At 39.1% G+C, this 15101-nt stretch overlaps 1 protein-coding gene across 1 annotated transcript in view; it reads right to left on the reverse strand.

Annotated features, from left to right (window-relative positions):
* Nucleotides 1-790: 790 nt before the first annotated feature.
* il17rd (interleukin 17 receptor D) overlaps nt 791-15101 on the reverse strand; it is a 64799-nt gene continuing 50488 nt past the window's right edge. Inside the window, exons 6-13 of the mRNA XM_028824371.2 lie at nt 13252-13296; nt 12999-13150; nt 12783-12848; nt 11888-11942; nt 11699-11809; nt 9395-9579; nt 5608-6517; nt 791-2614 (exon numbers count right to left, since the gene is read on the reverse strand). Of these exons, the coding sequence (XP_028680204.1) occupies nt 2496-2614; nt 5608-6517; nt 9395-9579; nt 11699-11809; nt 11888-11942; nt 12783-12848; nt 12999-13150; nt 13252-13296 (1643 nt within the window). The 3' untranslated portion in view covers nt 791-2495. The remainder of the gene's footprint in view (nt 2615-5607; nt 6518-9394; nt 9580-11698; nt 11810-11887; nt 11943-12782; nt 12849-12998; nt 13151-13251; nt 13297-15101) is intronic.

Genomic DNA, 15101 nt, shown 5'->3' on the forward strand with positions numbered 1-15101 from the left:
TTTTTCTCCTGAACATTTTATTGCTGTTCTGTTTTTGATTGAATTGTGTTTTGGTATTGTGTTTAATTATTTAAATTAAAAACAGGATAATCATTGGGTTCCATTTATGCATAACAGAAATATAAAGTCATTAAGACATATTTGACTCGGCACTCTTCACCTAACTCTCCATTCATTCTCCTTCCTTTGGTCAGGGCTACCAGATTTCGTAACAGTACTTAACAATACAAAATGGCCTCATGGAGGAATGCTACTTATTTGCAACATCATTAAAAGCAGCTCAAACATGAAAATTGATGTGACCACAAGACTGCTTCATAGTGAGTTTTCTCTTTTCATTAACAAAGAAGGTTTTTCTTCATTTTTGTAATTATTAGATGTATTTCAGTGGGGCTATTGTTGTTTTATTTAACATTTCTTGAGCTTCTGTAAAAAAGCTAAATTTCCCTCATGGGATAAATAAAGATCTATCTATCACAAAGTGCCTGTCTGTCTCTTTGAAGATTAGTCTGACACAATTACAGGAACCTATCGCTAATAAGGAAAGACAACTCAACTTTAATGTTTCCAATGATATGGCGTGGTGATCTGAGCGTTTTTTTTTGTAAATATTGTGGAAAAGAAGCCGCTGTTATTCATAGTTTAAACATCTTCAGCCACTGTTGAATTCAGTGTACGTTGTTCACCATCTAGGAAACAATCAGCTTCAAGTGGACACAAAGGCAGTCTTCTTCAAGCAACACCAGGGTTTCCAGTATGGAGTCAAACATGCCCCAAAAAGTCAGAGCGGTCCGTCTGATTACATTTTTATTAAAAATAAGGTATCTCTTATATATAAAACAGTATGCAAAAGATTGCCCAATATCCCAGGCTCTAAAATGGAGACAAACAAAATGGAAGCATTGCCCTCTGGAGTCACTGGGCATCACAATATGCTATCAGTCACATATTCTCATTGTGGGCTGCTTTTTTGTTCCAGACTTAATGCAATACAAATGTTAGACATATTGCTTTAAATTACTGTCATGCAGCTGAATCTTTAGCAATAAATTAAAACTGACAAAAAGCAGTACATGTGAGCTTCTACCACTTGTGGTATTGTCTAAAAGTATACAAATTTAAGGTATAAAAACTCTTATTCTAAACGGTTTTATGTGACTTCAATGCTACACCTCCAAATAAACTTTATTGTTAACGAAGAAACAAGCTGGCTGAGAGTCAGTCATGGTCATCCTTCAAGTCAGCTGTAACTTGCCATCTTTATGCCACTCATGGGACTGGGTCATTGACTTGATCCTGCCAGAGTGGCACTCATTTACCCCTGTGAATACTACTCTTCCCTAAGCTTGAAATGGTGGCATCTCTTGGGCCTCAGACTCAGACAGACAAAGCACAGCAGTATAGGAGCCAAAGCCAAGCAGGTCCCAGAAGGTTAGATGTGCTTTCTCATGAGTGCTGCTTCATGGATCACACATTTGATATCATGCCACATGTGGACCACATTCAGACAAATAAAATTTACACATGGATGTGGACTATGGAAACCAAACACTAATGAGGACTGGATTTTTGTGAAGATGGGTAAGGGTTGAGCTAAGAAAGTCAACAGTGACCATCTTTCATTATTTTTCTAGCGGGCTTCTTAAAACTTCAACACTGGAAGTCAAGTGGAGTGTGGAATAGAGAAGTTGTCCGCTAAGACCCCATTCCCAACAATACTGATAGTGCACCATTTCATTGTCCAACTCCATGAAGTTTCAGATAATTTCAGGCACTTTGTGGACACTGCCACAACACACAGATTATAGGGTGAGTAGCCAATGTAGAAATTCACAGAGCTGAGTACTGCCAGCTGTTCCAGTGCAGTACAATTGGCTATTATGTGACATTTCTAGTGTCTGTTTGACTTTACTTACTTGGATGGCAAATATGACCACTTACTAGTATTTGCCAGGTAGCAGGCAAAATACTGATACCAGTTTGTGACGGCTGTCTTCTGCATTTCCCATTTTTGCTGAGTAGACAGGGGTTTTCAGTGATGGCCTGTTTTGACAGCACAAAGCTGAAGTAAACAGCAACTGAAAGCACAGCCAGCAACCATCCCTTTGAAACAGGCCTGCATGGTACCAAAAGCAGCTTCTTGTCTTCTGGTAATGTCATCAGAGATTCCATGAGTTGCGCTTCAGCATTGCAGACCTGAGGAACAATGACTGGTCAAGATGAGCAAAGTCAATACTCCAGAAAAGCACACAAGTGTCCAGGCCCCAACCATGTCCTTCTAGGTCAATACCTAGTGACCACTGTCTGTTTTTAATTAAACTAAAACATAAGCAAGTAGATGTAAAGTAACAAAAAAAAGTGTCAAGAGTCTAAAAAACAGACCCCACTGAGTCATTGTGGTCCACAGGTTCAGGGTCACAAGGGTGGTGGAGGGGGGACTGGCAGGCTGGTGAGCAGCTAAAGTGGCAATGCTTATGAATGAAGTGGGCAAAGCACTACAATGGGGCCACAGTTGGCAGTCCTGTACTTGCCACATGAATGTGATGAAGCTCTGCTTTACAAGCAGATGGGATAGCTTGATGAGCAGTTGTCAGTGTTGGTGGCTCCTCATCTCCTACAATGCAAATAGAAAAAAAAAATTAACCAGCTTCTGAAAGGAATGCCATTCACACATTTGAACAGTTAACTACGGCTTGACATACACTGAAACAGGGTTTGACAATTAAAGAGCAAAAGAGTTAATAATGTTTTAAATTTGTTAAAGATGATGTCCAAGCAGTATGCTTAAAATACTTCATGATAATTAGAGGTGCCTTTAGTGCTCTATTGTTGGCTGAACACTAAAATCTTAACTTTGATACTGTGTAACATACAAATAGCCATATACAATGGTAAATCAAAAATAACCCACACTTTTGTGATAATTTTTCCGGTTTATGATTCTACATGTGCTTGGGGAAATTAGATAGATAGATAGATAGATAGATAGATAGATAGATAGATAGATAGATAGATATACTATCTATCTATCTATCTATCTATCTATCTATCTATCTATCTATCTATCTAATTTCCCCAAGCACATGTAGAATCATAAACCGGAAACTACAAGTCTCATGGGATATTAGTTGATCAAGAGTCCTGTCTTCAGTTCAAAAGGTGATTCACATGAGGCTTCTGCTTTCCCATTTATGATTTGCTCCGTTTATTCCAGAATTCACTATTTAACAATATTTTAGCAAAAAGCGTGCATTTTGCATACAACTGGATCCATATGTGATGTAATGCGCCTACTTAAAGGAATACTCCACCCAAGAATATATTTTTTATGTTACTTACTCCATGTAGTTTGTAGTGGTGGCCAAGATTTTTTTTTTTAATCTCATGTTTTAGTGAAGAAAGGACAAAACGTTTCCGATAGAATAAGACCCAACAGTGACCAATGCTGTACATCAGCAAGATTCCATGGGGAAAAGTGAAAAAAAAAAGCTCATGTTACTTGTGTTGCATAATCCACATGTCAGTTATCCAGTTGCTTGCTAACGTGAAAAACACATGCTATTTAACTAAGCTATTGTTAAATATATACTTCTGGACAAATCAGCACACATCATAAACAAGAAAACAAAGCTTTGTGGGATTGCCTTTTTGAACTAAAGACAGGACTCTTGACCAATGAACGATGGAGAGAGGGGTCTCAATTCAAAAAGGCACATATCATTTTTGGGTGGAGTATTTCTTTAAGAGCACAGATAGCAGAAACAGGTCATGTCAAGGGCTAAGCAGACTAAAATAAAAAGAAACACCAAACAATGACCTTCTTCTGAATTTATACTTTAGCCCATTTTCCTCACAAACCTAGTAATGGGCGCTGACTGATTTGTAACACCATAACATGCTTTAAAATTTCATTTTACAGCTTCATGGGATCCAAAGGGGTAATTATGGACCTCCTCCATCTTGCACCCCCAACTTGCTTACGAGATAAGGATATAGTACAATTGTTCATGTACATTCTATCTGTTTTTTAAATAATTTTTAGTTTTACAGGCATTCTGCCAGGTGGCTTCAGCCCAAATTCTCCTAAAAACAGGTGAGCCCAAACAGGATATAAGAAGGGGAGGTGTAGACAAAAAGAAACCACCTGGTATGCACACAGGTGTGAGCGCTGCCTACGAGTCTGACTTTAAAACATCTGCTTTCTCACAACCAGTTCATCATTCCAAGTATTTCTTCATTTCAGATGAGCAGCATGTCAAGTTTGCTGCAGCATGTGTGTAACGCTGACAACAGATTGCTGCTGCCCTGCTTTACTAAAGCAACACGTGGGCGTATTTTAAGAAAACATGAAAGAGCTGCCATCACAACTCTGGTAAGTAAGCAAATAACAGTTGTCCAGAGAGTCTCTTCAGATAGCACCACCATGACCCTGCAGAGACCTGCATAGGTCACCTTATTGTCGCTGCTTGGCTCCTACCTTGTTAATAATAATAATAATAATAAATTTTATTTATATTGCACTTTATATTTTAGCAATCCCAAAGTGCTATTGTTCTTGTTTCAGAAACAACACCTGTGTCAGTACTTAATTTCCCGAGATTTTTTTTCAATTAAATGGAGCAAAAGCATTTTTTTTAGGCAGAATGGGGTACACAATCCTGAGTAAATAATAAAGCATGCTTATGCTCACACACTCTTCCTCGACATTCAGTTTCACCAAGACAAATTCTAAGCATTAATTTTCTAAACCATCATTTTCAAACCTGGAGAACCGTGTACAGTTGTTAGTGTCCAAATTACAAAAAATATGTAGCAGCCCTAGATAATGTTCAGAAGCAAGCATCTATATGATTACAGAACTATGAGCTATGAGGTGAGATTAACGGAATCGAACCTTTCCAGTTTAAGCAAACAGAAATTAAGAGGGGACATGATTGAAGTGATTAAACTTATGAAGGGAATTGATGCAGTGGATCCCAATTGTTACTTTAACAAATATTAGAAAAGATTTCCTCTCCCAGGGAACCATAAACACATGGATTGCATTACCAAATAGAGTGATGGATTATAGGATGTTAGGGACCTTGACTTGATGTTATTTTGGAGAATCTAGGGTAATAGGATTTGCGAGCTTGTTGGGCTAAATGGCCTGTTCTCATCAAAACTGTTCTAATATTCTACTTCTGCTTTTAAGGGTTCTGGCAAATCTTCAGGCAGTGTTGTAGTATTAGGTAAAGGTAACTCACCTCATCAGTTTTTCTTCATATTGAATTTCCAGATCAAAGTGAAACAAAATTAGGGAGAGGAACATGAACTGTAGTGCCATAATTGGCCTACAGCATACTTCCCCAGCCCAGCTTTCCAAAACCATCAAGTCACATAATCCATTGCACTTCAAAATGAGTTTACATTGGTACTATAGGGCAGCCCTGCAATGACCCAGTAGTGTTGGAGCACTTGTCATTTCAATGTTATCAAAGATTGCCTGATGGTTAGTGAGAAATTTCACAGAATAATGGACAAGTGTTGCAGGTTGTATATCTAATAAACCGGACTGACTACATCAATGCACGCTCACACTCTTTTAAAGTAGGCACGTTGTCTTACCCAAGCCAGAAGATGAGGACACACTATCCGTGACAGACAAGGTCTCCACCTGGTCTGTAGACAAGCCCTCCATCAATGGGATTGAGAGCTCAGAGGATGGCACAGAGGAGTCATAGATCCCGGAGTCTCTGGGCATGTCTGAAGGTCCTGCAGACTCCATGACATGAAGCATCGCTCCGGCCTCGACCTCCCTGTGGGCATTCACATGCTGTACCAGACAGCAGGCGGCAGAGTTCACAACAGGAATGATGTTGATGGTCCTCTTGAGCGGGAAACCTCCCTCAGGTGGCTGTTTGAATTCCACCTCATTCAGGACCAGACCACTGTCAGGCACCTCCTGGACAGGCTCCGGCTTCAAGAATCCAAGGGCCGGGGCTGGCTGCAACTGCTTTTCAAACCAGTCAGGCTCCTGCTCAATGTATTGGTGCATGTTGCAAATAGCCACATAGAGGGAGCGGCCTGCTTTACTCCGAAAGTAGTTCCGCTTGCTGATATGGACAGGACAAGGCTCAGCATCAGGAAGACTAACATCTCGTGAGTGGAGCCGAGAGTATAGCTGAGGCAAATGATCCATTAGTTTGTACTTTGTGGCAAGATCCAGTATTGCTGGGATATCGCTCTCTCTGGAATAATCAAAATAGACAGCAATGAACTTGGAAAGGTCATTGGAGTTCTGCCGAGCCTGGCGTATTCTCTCAGCAATTAGTGAAACGGCTACCATGAAGAGATCCCCTGGGCACATACTCCTACTCCTGCTGTCCTTCTGCTTGCGGCTTTTCTTCTCCACAAAATACTTCATTCCCTTGGAGCAGACAGTGATGATGAAATGGGCCTCGCTGATCTGCCGACTCACCCACTCCATCTGGCCCTCTCTGCACATCTCTAAATGCTCCCACAAGTCAAGAGCCACCTGAAACAACAAAACACAAGGTGAAATGAAAATGTGCCCATCATATCTGACTACACGTGTGCCATTACAAAATAACCACTTGAATAGTATGAAAAGAAGCAGAGGCAGTAAAATGTGCTTGCAAATATACACATGAGCACACAAACTGGCACACCTAAATGTATGGATATTATACACCTATATACACAAGCACATATAGGCACACGTACACTCTTCCATGCCACACACAAGATTTATATTTAGACAGGCACATGCACACACATGCTGCCAATGTAAAAGCACACATTCCTATTGATGAAGAAAAAACATTATTAACTGTAATGAATATAAGTATTTAACTCACAAATACCAAGGACTGTATTTTGTATTAAGCATGCCGCAGAGAACTATATGATTTATTATTTCTATATGATTTGTTCTTCATTTAGGTAGAAAAAGAATTAAGCTTGTGCACAGAATATGAGACCGGTTTGCATTCTTTTATGAGAAAATGCTGACCTATTGATACTAACAGAACACCCTATGACATTATAAATCAATGGGATAGCTTCTGAATTCTTGCTTAAAACTATAAGAAACATGTCACTTATGAATTAATAAATAAGGATTTATTAATCTAACCAAACAAAATCTAATGAAGATATTAAAGCTATAAGAATGTAATTTCTTTATAAGTAATGTACTGAACTATAAGAAACTGCTTTAAACTGGTCTTGTGTGTGTGCTGATGATAAAGGCCCTGATGACTCTTTAAGATGGTAATAAACTCTGTAAACTCTTGCATGTAATAAATTAGGATGTAACCGTAATTTACAGCAATCTGTGTATGACCTCAAAATGAACTGCCATGTTTTTTTTCTCTCTTTGGTTAATGAATAAGCTAGATTATATAAAGAGAGGATGTCTTTTCTTTTGGGCAGATTGTCTGATCTGACCAGTCAGTGGCACTGAGCTGGGGGTTGATGCTGCAGTCTCTTTAACTCACCAAGAATAAAGAAATTGCTTTTTATTTTAAATTGGTGTTTTTGTCTCCCGCTGTTTTCGACTTCAGCGTCCACACTATTCACACTCACATGCCCTCCCAAGGCGATAAAGCACAGAAAACAAGGTCTCATCATATCTTTCCATATCTAAGGAATGATGCTTGGCCTGAGAAGGTGAAGTTTTAAAAATTCACAAACAAAACAAGTCTAAAATATTTACTTATTGGTGCTAGAATTACAGTGTCTATAAAAATGATTCACCCTTTGGAAGTTTTCACAATTTATTGATAAATTACATTAAGTCACAGTGAATTTATTTTTGACACTGATCAAAAGAAAATTACTTTAATGTCATGTAATGTAAGTGAAAGCAGAAATCTGCAAAGTGATCTAAATAATTACAAATCTTAAGTACAAAATAGATCATTCTCGTGGGGCCAGACATAATTATTAGACAAGAGAACATGTCTGGGGACACCTTGCTAAACATTTTGTAGTTTAAAACAACAAAATGTGCCACTGAAAAGGCAACTCTCACAGGGTTTCTTCCTAGGATTACATCTTGCCTGAAGAAGGGGCCTGAGTTGCCTCGAAAGCTTGCATATTGTAATCTTTTTAGTTAGCCAATAAAAGGTGTCATTTTGTTTGGCTTTTCTCTACATTTCTAAACTCCCTAATTTCTTCCCTTCTTCACTAAGTTCCTCCACTTTGTGCACTTTAAATGGCTGGGTTCTCAGTGTCCAGTTTCTCTTCGTGTATTAGACAAATATGCAAAATAACTTTGGAAAGGCAGGGAGAAAAAAAAACAACAGAAGACTTGACACAGAGAAAACAGAAAGCTAAATTTGCCATTATCATTTCAAGAGTTCAGTAACAAATGTTGACTGAAGCTTAATATTAAACATGTTGTGGTCAGTTTGACTAAAGCATTATCACATGATGTAACAGCTGCAAATAGTACTGTGGTCTATATGTCTATAGACATGCGTGTCAGGGGATCATCTTCCAGGCTCCTTGTAGGCATGTAATACCTTGCCAATGCCACAGTAGCTGTTGCTAAGATGCCAATGGTATCTCTTATCTACAGTGCTGAGAAGAAGCCCTTTGAGGACAACTTACTCCACTCTGTCTAATGGATATGCCCTTATTTGAACAAAAGCTTACCTGAGAATGGAGCTCCAAAATCAAGATCTGCTTTACCAAGCCTCTAATGTATTCTTGTCTATTATTTTCTGTTTTACACCATCGGTACAGCATGTTTGGCATTTTATCTAATTACACAATAATGTTAACTTTATTTGAATTATTCATTTAGATGTACAGTCAGCTGGTCGATGGTGTGCAGCTCCAACCATGGTTCTGCTGGAGTGTTGTCAGTGTCATTAGGCACATTTACTGTTTCAAGATTACTGAGTACCAAAAATGTTACCTCCTGTAGTTCTTCAAAAACTCCCTGAAAGGAGTACTTCACCCAGAAATGATATTTTTTATACGTCACTTACCACATGAGGTTTGTAGTGATGCAAAACATGCAAAACACATGCATTATTTGTTAAAATATTGTTCAATAATTAACTGGAAAATGAAACTGGTCCATAAAACAGGATGCCCCTTCACACTGTGTCATTCTTTTGAATTAAAAACAACACTCTTAAGCAATGAATTAGGAGGAGAGATGGGTCTTCAATTCAAAAACGTGACCCCATATGAATGTCTTTTTCTGTTGATCAACATCAAAAAACTGAGATTAAATCCACTTTGATTCAATGTCGTATAACAATAAAATGTGAAAAGTTCCTGGGGGTGAATACTTTTCAAAGGTACTGTATTCAGCGAAGGTTACAAGAAAAGATGGAGAAACCAACTGGCAGCAGGAGATGGAGCACATTCTTACCTCACAGCCACAGAAGTCTTGCAGGAAGTAAGCAAAGCTCTGGATGACACTTAGGTGTTTCTGGCCATCCTTGCTAGAGTAGCAAATAAAGACTTTGGGCCTTGGCCACGGTCTGTCAATATGGAGAGACGTTGTGTGTGTAGATGATTCCGAACTTTCCTCATCCAGATGGGAGTAGATGTTCTCTAAAAGTAAAGATGAAATGTGATTTAGTCAGGTGTATTAGCCACAAATCACCATAAACGTGGCAGAGTCAAATTTATCAGAGAAGGTTATTCTGAATGTAAAACTCTAGATGATGCTGGTGTTGGTTTTTTGTAGTTTTTAGCAAATTCTGCCAGTTATTAGTTTGTTTTATGTTTATGTTTTGCCTCCTGCATGCCAGCAATTTTGTGGATTTGCCAGTGTGTACAAAAGTGGCACTGCTTGCATTTCTCGTCTGAACCTGAAATGTTTTAAGGTATAATAATACATTTTATTTATTTGTAGGCGCCTTTCTAAACACTCAAGGACACCGAACAATAGATAAAACACAGATTATAAAGAAAACTAAAATACAAAAATTAAAATCAGACAGAGCAATTGTAATCAAAGAGTCTGCATCACTTGCAAAAGAGGAAAAATATCTGATGTATCTGCTTTACTTACAAGTTCAGGAAGTCCACTCCTGCTCGTGTTCTGGTGTAGTGCTGAGAAAGGGCCCTGATTTGCAGTTAATAACATTTTATGGCCTGTTTTTCACCATGATTTTTCCAAGCATCTTTAATAACTAACGCCAGACAAGGGATGCATGTTTTCATCACATTTTGTAATCAATAATAAAATCCTTTAATCCATTAATAACTTAATCGTTGAAAACAGATACCCCACTTAATGATACAAAAAATAATTCAAGGAGAACTCTCCCAGAAAGGTTTTAATTATGAATTACATATATGAAAATTTCTTTTAATGCTAATAGAAAAAGTGTCTTAAATGGTCTCTATAATATTAACTGGAATTTAGTGCAGTTAGTAAACTCGTGAAATTCACAGCTGATACTAAACTTGAAGGGACAGTCAATACTGAGGAGGCAGCAAAAACAAACAATTTCAAATATTCACAACCAAGCATACAAATATAAAATATATAATATATACTATGAAATATTCAGAACAGGGCAAGCACTTAGGAAAGGCAGTTTAATGTAGAAAAGTGCTGCATGTGGGCAAAAGGGACATCAATTATAAATACAACATGGGCAACACTTTCCTACTGGAAGAAACCTCTGAAAAGGATTTGGGGGTTTACGTTGACACAAAATTTTCATCTTCTAAGCAATGTGCAGATGCGATTAAAAAGGCAAATAAAATGTTAGATTTGAACATAAATCAAGGGACTTTATGATTACACTATATAATGTACTAGTGAGACTGCATCTGGATTATTGTGTGCAATTCTGATCGCAATGCTAAAAAAAAGACATAGCAGCACATGAAGCTGTGCAGAGAAGAGCAACCAAGTGCATTCTGGGACTTAAGGGCATGCTCTACTCTGACAGGCTCAGAGGATTAAACTGATTTTGTCTTAACCAGAGGAGGCTGTGAGGGGACCTAATTGACATCTTCAAATTTCCTGAAGACACTGATAAAGTAGAATTCTTTCAACTAAATGGTGAATAATGCACTTGAGGACACCCACAGACATTAAGGGGAAGTGAACATAAGATTGCCTATCAGGCATAGCCCTTCATGGCAGCAGGGTGCCCGTCTGCAATGTGGGCATTTCAGTCAGATAATGGTTAATACTGAAAGCCTGCATGGATTCTGGGAGCTTTACAGTGAAATTTAATTTATTGGAGCATCCTCCCCACTCTCTGGGTCTAAAGTTAAGTGAAGACAAGATAAGATGGGACAAAGCTTCCAGTTATCCACTATACAATACAATACAGTTTATTTTTGTATAGCCCAAAATCACACAGGAAGTGCCGCAATGGGCTTTAACAGGCCCTGCCTCTTGACAGCCCCCCAGCCTTGAATCTCTAAGATGACAAGGAAAAACTCCCAAAAAAAAACTAGTAGGGAAAAATGGAAGAAACCTTGGGAAAGGCCGTTCAAAGATACACTACAAGACAATATAAACAACAGTGTGACACAATGGATTCAACATGGACCAGAAGCTCTGTTCCAAGTTTTATACTTTATTAGCTCTATATGTACTGTGTATCTATAAGCTGTATGCATACTCCTTGGGCTACTTAGCAGAATAAAGCTTGGAAATACCTTAAACAGATAATGTGAACCCCAATACTCTCCATACTCCTACCTTGTTGCTTCTTCCGACACATGACAGTGAAGAGAGTGGCAAATGCAGAGATGACAACCAGGGGGACGGTGATGGCCACAGCTCTAATTGGACCAGCCCAGGAAGAATGTGCTGGAAAAATAAAGGAGCAGCATTTAGTGTCAACTGACGGCAGTAAGAAACCAGACAGCAGTGTTTTACGGACTTTACCTTGGTTCACCTTGAACATGCTGCTTTTTCTAGTGGTGTTGGTGTTATCAGCCAGCTGCAACACAAGAGACAGTCATGTCATACTCCACTTATTAAACTGGTAACACCAAGCATAAGGATGTCACTAACAGAAGTGTTTGCAGAAATGTTTAGCTTAATGCTCCTTAAATCCATCCCTACACCATTATTACAATAACTAGTCATTTAGCCCGTTACAATAACGGGCGCTAGAACAGTAGTGCATAAACATTAGTAGGAACAGTCTCTATTAAATGGCAAGGGACTTTGACCTCATTGTTTTTGTTGGTCGTATTTTTCTTTTTTTCAGCCTTTCTTTTGTTGATGTTTACTTGCTGAGCTGACCGTTCTTCGTGGGCTGCCGCCGTGTATTGTGTGTCTTTAATTTTCTGTGTCAGTAATACCGTCTTGTACGTCCGCTGGCTTGTACGTCCGTAATATACATTTAATTTTCTCTGGTGGTAATACAGGCGTGCGCGTCGGTAATATGCCTTTAATCTCCTCTGACAGTAATACTGGCTTGTATGTGGCTTTAATATGCGTCACTGTATTGTGTACCTTTAATTTCCTCTCGCAGTAATACTGGTTTGTATTTCCGTAGAACGCCTCTAACTTTCTCTGACAGTAATATCGCGCTTCGCACCGTGCCATGCGCATGCGCACTTCACCAGAAGACACACACACACGGACACCTGGACGCACAAAGGGATTTTATTAAAGAGGATTACTGACAGCCACTGGAACACTATGAATTGGGCAGTGTTACAGCCCCAAATGTTTTCCATGACCTTTAGAGCTATAGTCATTATTGTTTCGTGCACTAATACTTCAAGCCTCTCCTCGGTGGTCAAATCCATGACCATAGCTTGGCCCTTACCTCTATTGTGTATATCCCTGGTGACACATCATAAAGGATACAATTGGTGACATCAGTGCTGTATTCCTGCAGATAAACACAACAGATTCCGAATTTCAGTCAAAACATTTCATCCAAAAGCCTGGTGCAGCAGCTCCTTCCAATGCATTCTGTCCACCTTGCTTGCCGAGTCAACTCTCAGCCAATTAGAAGGACACATTAATCCTCAGATCCTACCGTTCTACAGGCCTTTTGCTTGAAAACATCTTCTTGTTCCATTTTATAATGCAGATAATAGAAATTAAAGCCAAAGGTGGAGGGGGCATGGTCAAAGGTGACGTGCAGATTGGGACCATCCTGAGAAATACTCATGTTCTTTGGCCGCCACACTGTAAAGCAAAAGTATGGTTAGTCAATTACCGAGTGTCCATACAATAACTTTGGCCTGCCAGTCTCTCTGCCATGCAGAAATTTTAGAGTAGGAACTTACATGGTTTGCACGCAAGACTGTCGGCCTGCAGCAACTCATCACAAGCTGTGTGAAAGGAAGAAAATGGAGATACAGCTTAAAAAGTTGTGCCAGCTTACCACCTCTGTCTACAAAGATAGAAAGTTTCTTTAGTATGTCAGTGGCAGCCACAGTTGAACTTTGGAAGTCACTTTTTCCTGGGTAGGGTAGCTTTTTATTTGATCCTTTGAACCTTGGTTTTAACTGCCAAGTGGATTTAGTTTTAAGAAATCTGACTTTCTTTAGGATGAACTGGTGCGCCATTCAGGTGCTGCCAAAATAGGACCTAGCCCCTGTGACCTTGAGCTGAAATTAGTAGGTTGGATTGTGAATAGATGCCGTGTTGAATTTTAACAGAGATGTGCTGAAGCATCCTACATTCTTATATATAAAGGAACCAACAGGAACTAAAAGTGGATCTTCAGGGCAGTGCCATAGGGGAACCATTTTTTGGTTCCCTAAAAAATATCCAAGTGAAGATTCCAGAAAGAACCTTTATTTATTTACACCTGTAACAGGTTCCATAAATAAAACATGAAGAGATGATAACAGACTTGTGAAATACCAATGGGCTTATGACATTAAAAGGACTATTTTTGTTGATGGCAACTCTGCCGATGTTATATCATGACAGCCTGACAACCAATTGTAGTGCAGCATTTGATTTTTGAAAACAAAATAAGGTTATATTCATACTGCAGCTCAGTTCCACCAATATGTGACACAGACTTGGGGCCTCATTTATAAAAAATTGCATGGAAAATATGCACACCCTGAAATGCATGCACAAAAAAAAAATCAGATGTATAAAACCTGACATTCGCACATTTCTATGCAATTTAGTGCTTATAAATCACAGTCACATTGTAAATATGTGTACATGAATGTTCCTCGAATGCCACACTGAAACATCCATATATGCAACATGCTAATCAACCTCATACATAAGCAATCACAATGCTGCAGATCTTCATTGGCCAGGTGGGTGGCGTCTCCCTCCTGATGCATTGTGGCCCTGCCACCAGTATCTGGTTATGTTCTGCAACGGAGAGTACAAGATCATGTGCGACATTATAGCACCTCTCCCTCTGCACTCTGGGGGTACAAAGGCTGAGCAGGTAGGCACTATCATCTGGCACATGTATTAACATCATTACTGTTACAATGAATAGTACAGTTACCTTATCAATAAGCCAGGCACCATGTACAGCACCGTCATGTCAGTCAAAGCTACTTTGTCTCAAAAAAAATCATGAGTTGTCCCAGGCCACTGAGACATGACGTTTGTCAGTCATTAAAAAGAGCAGCAGCCCCAGCACTGACCCCTGAGGGACACCACTTTCAATAGCCCCTAATTCTGGTAATATTCCCCATACCTTAATCATTTGCTTCCTGTGTTTGAGTCAATTTTGAACCCATTTACACAACTGCACAGGGCCACAATGCATGAATGGTTAGCTGTAATCTTCTTCCATTTTATATTAGTTTCAGACAATACATTTCTTGGTAATTATACTAACACTGAATGTCAGGGCCGGCCCTAACAATTGCGGGGCCCTATGCGAAACGGATTGCGCGGGGCCCAGTCGGGGTAGGGATAAGGATAATAAGTGAAAATTAAGATTTTGTATTAGAAAATAAATTCGTCTTTGCATTTTATTCATTCTTTACTAAATACAAAATCTCGATCAAATTAACTTTACTTTACGAGCCTTGCGTGTAGCGAAGTCATACAGTATATCATCAAAATTTTGTTTCCTACATAGATCACGCTCAATAGCAAGAATTGCCAAATTGTTCAATCTATCTTCGTGAATTGTTGACCTCAAGTA

This window comes from Erpetoichthys calabaricus, chromosome 18 (assembly GCF_900747795.2).
Source record: "Erpetoichthys calabaricus chromosome 18, fErpCal1.3, whole genome shotgun sequence".
Lineage (NCBI taxonomy): Eukaryota > Metazoa > Chordata > Cladistia > Polypteriformes > Polypteridae > Erpetoichthys > Erpetoichthys calabaricus.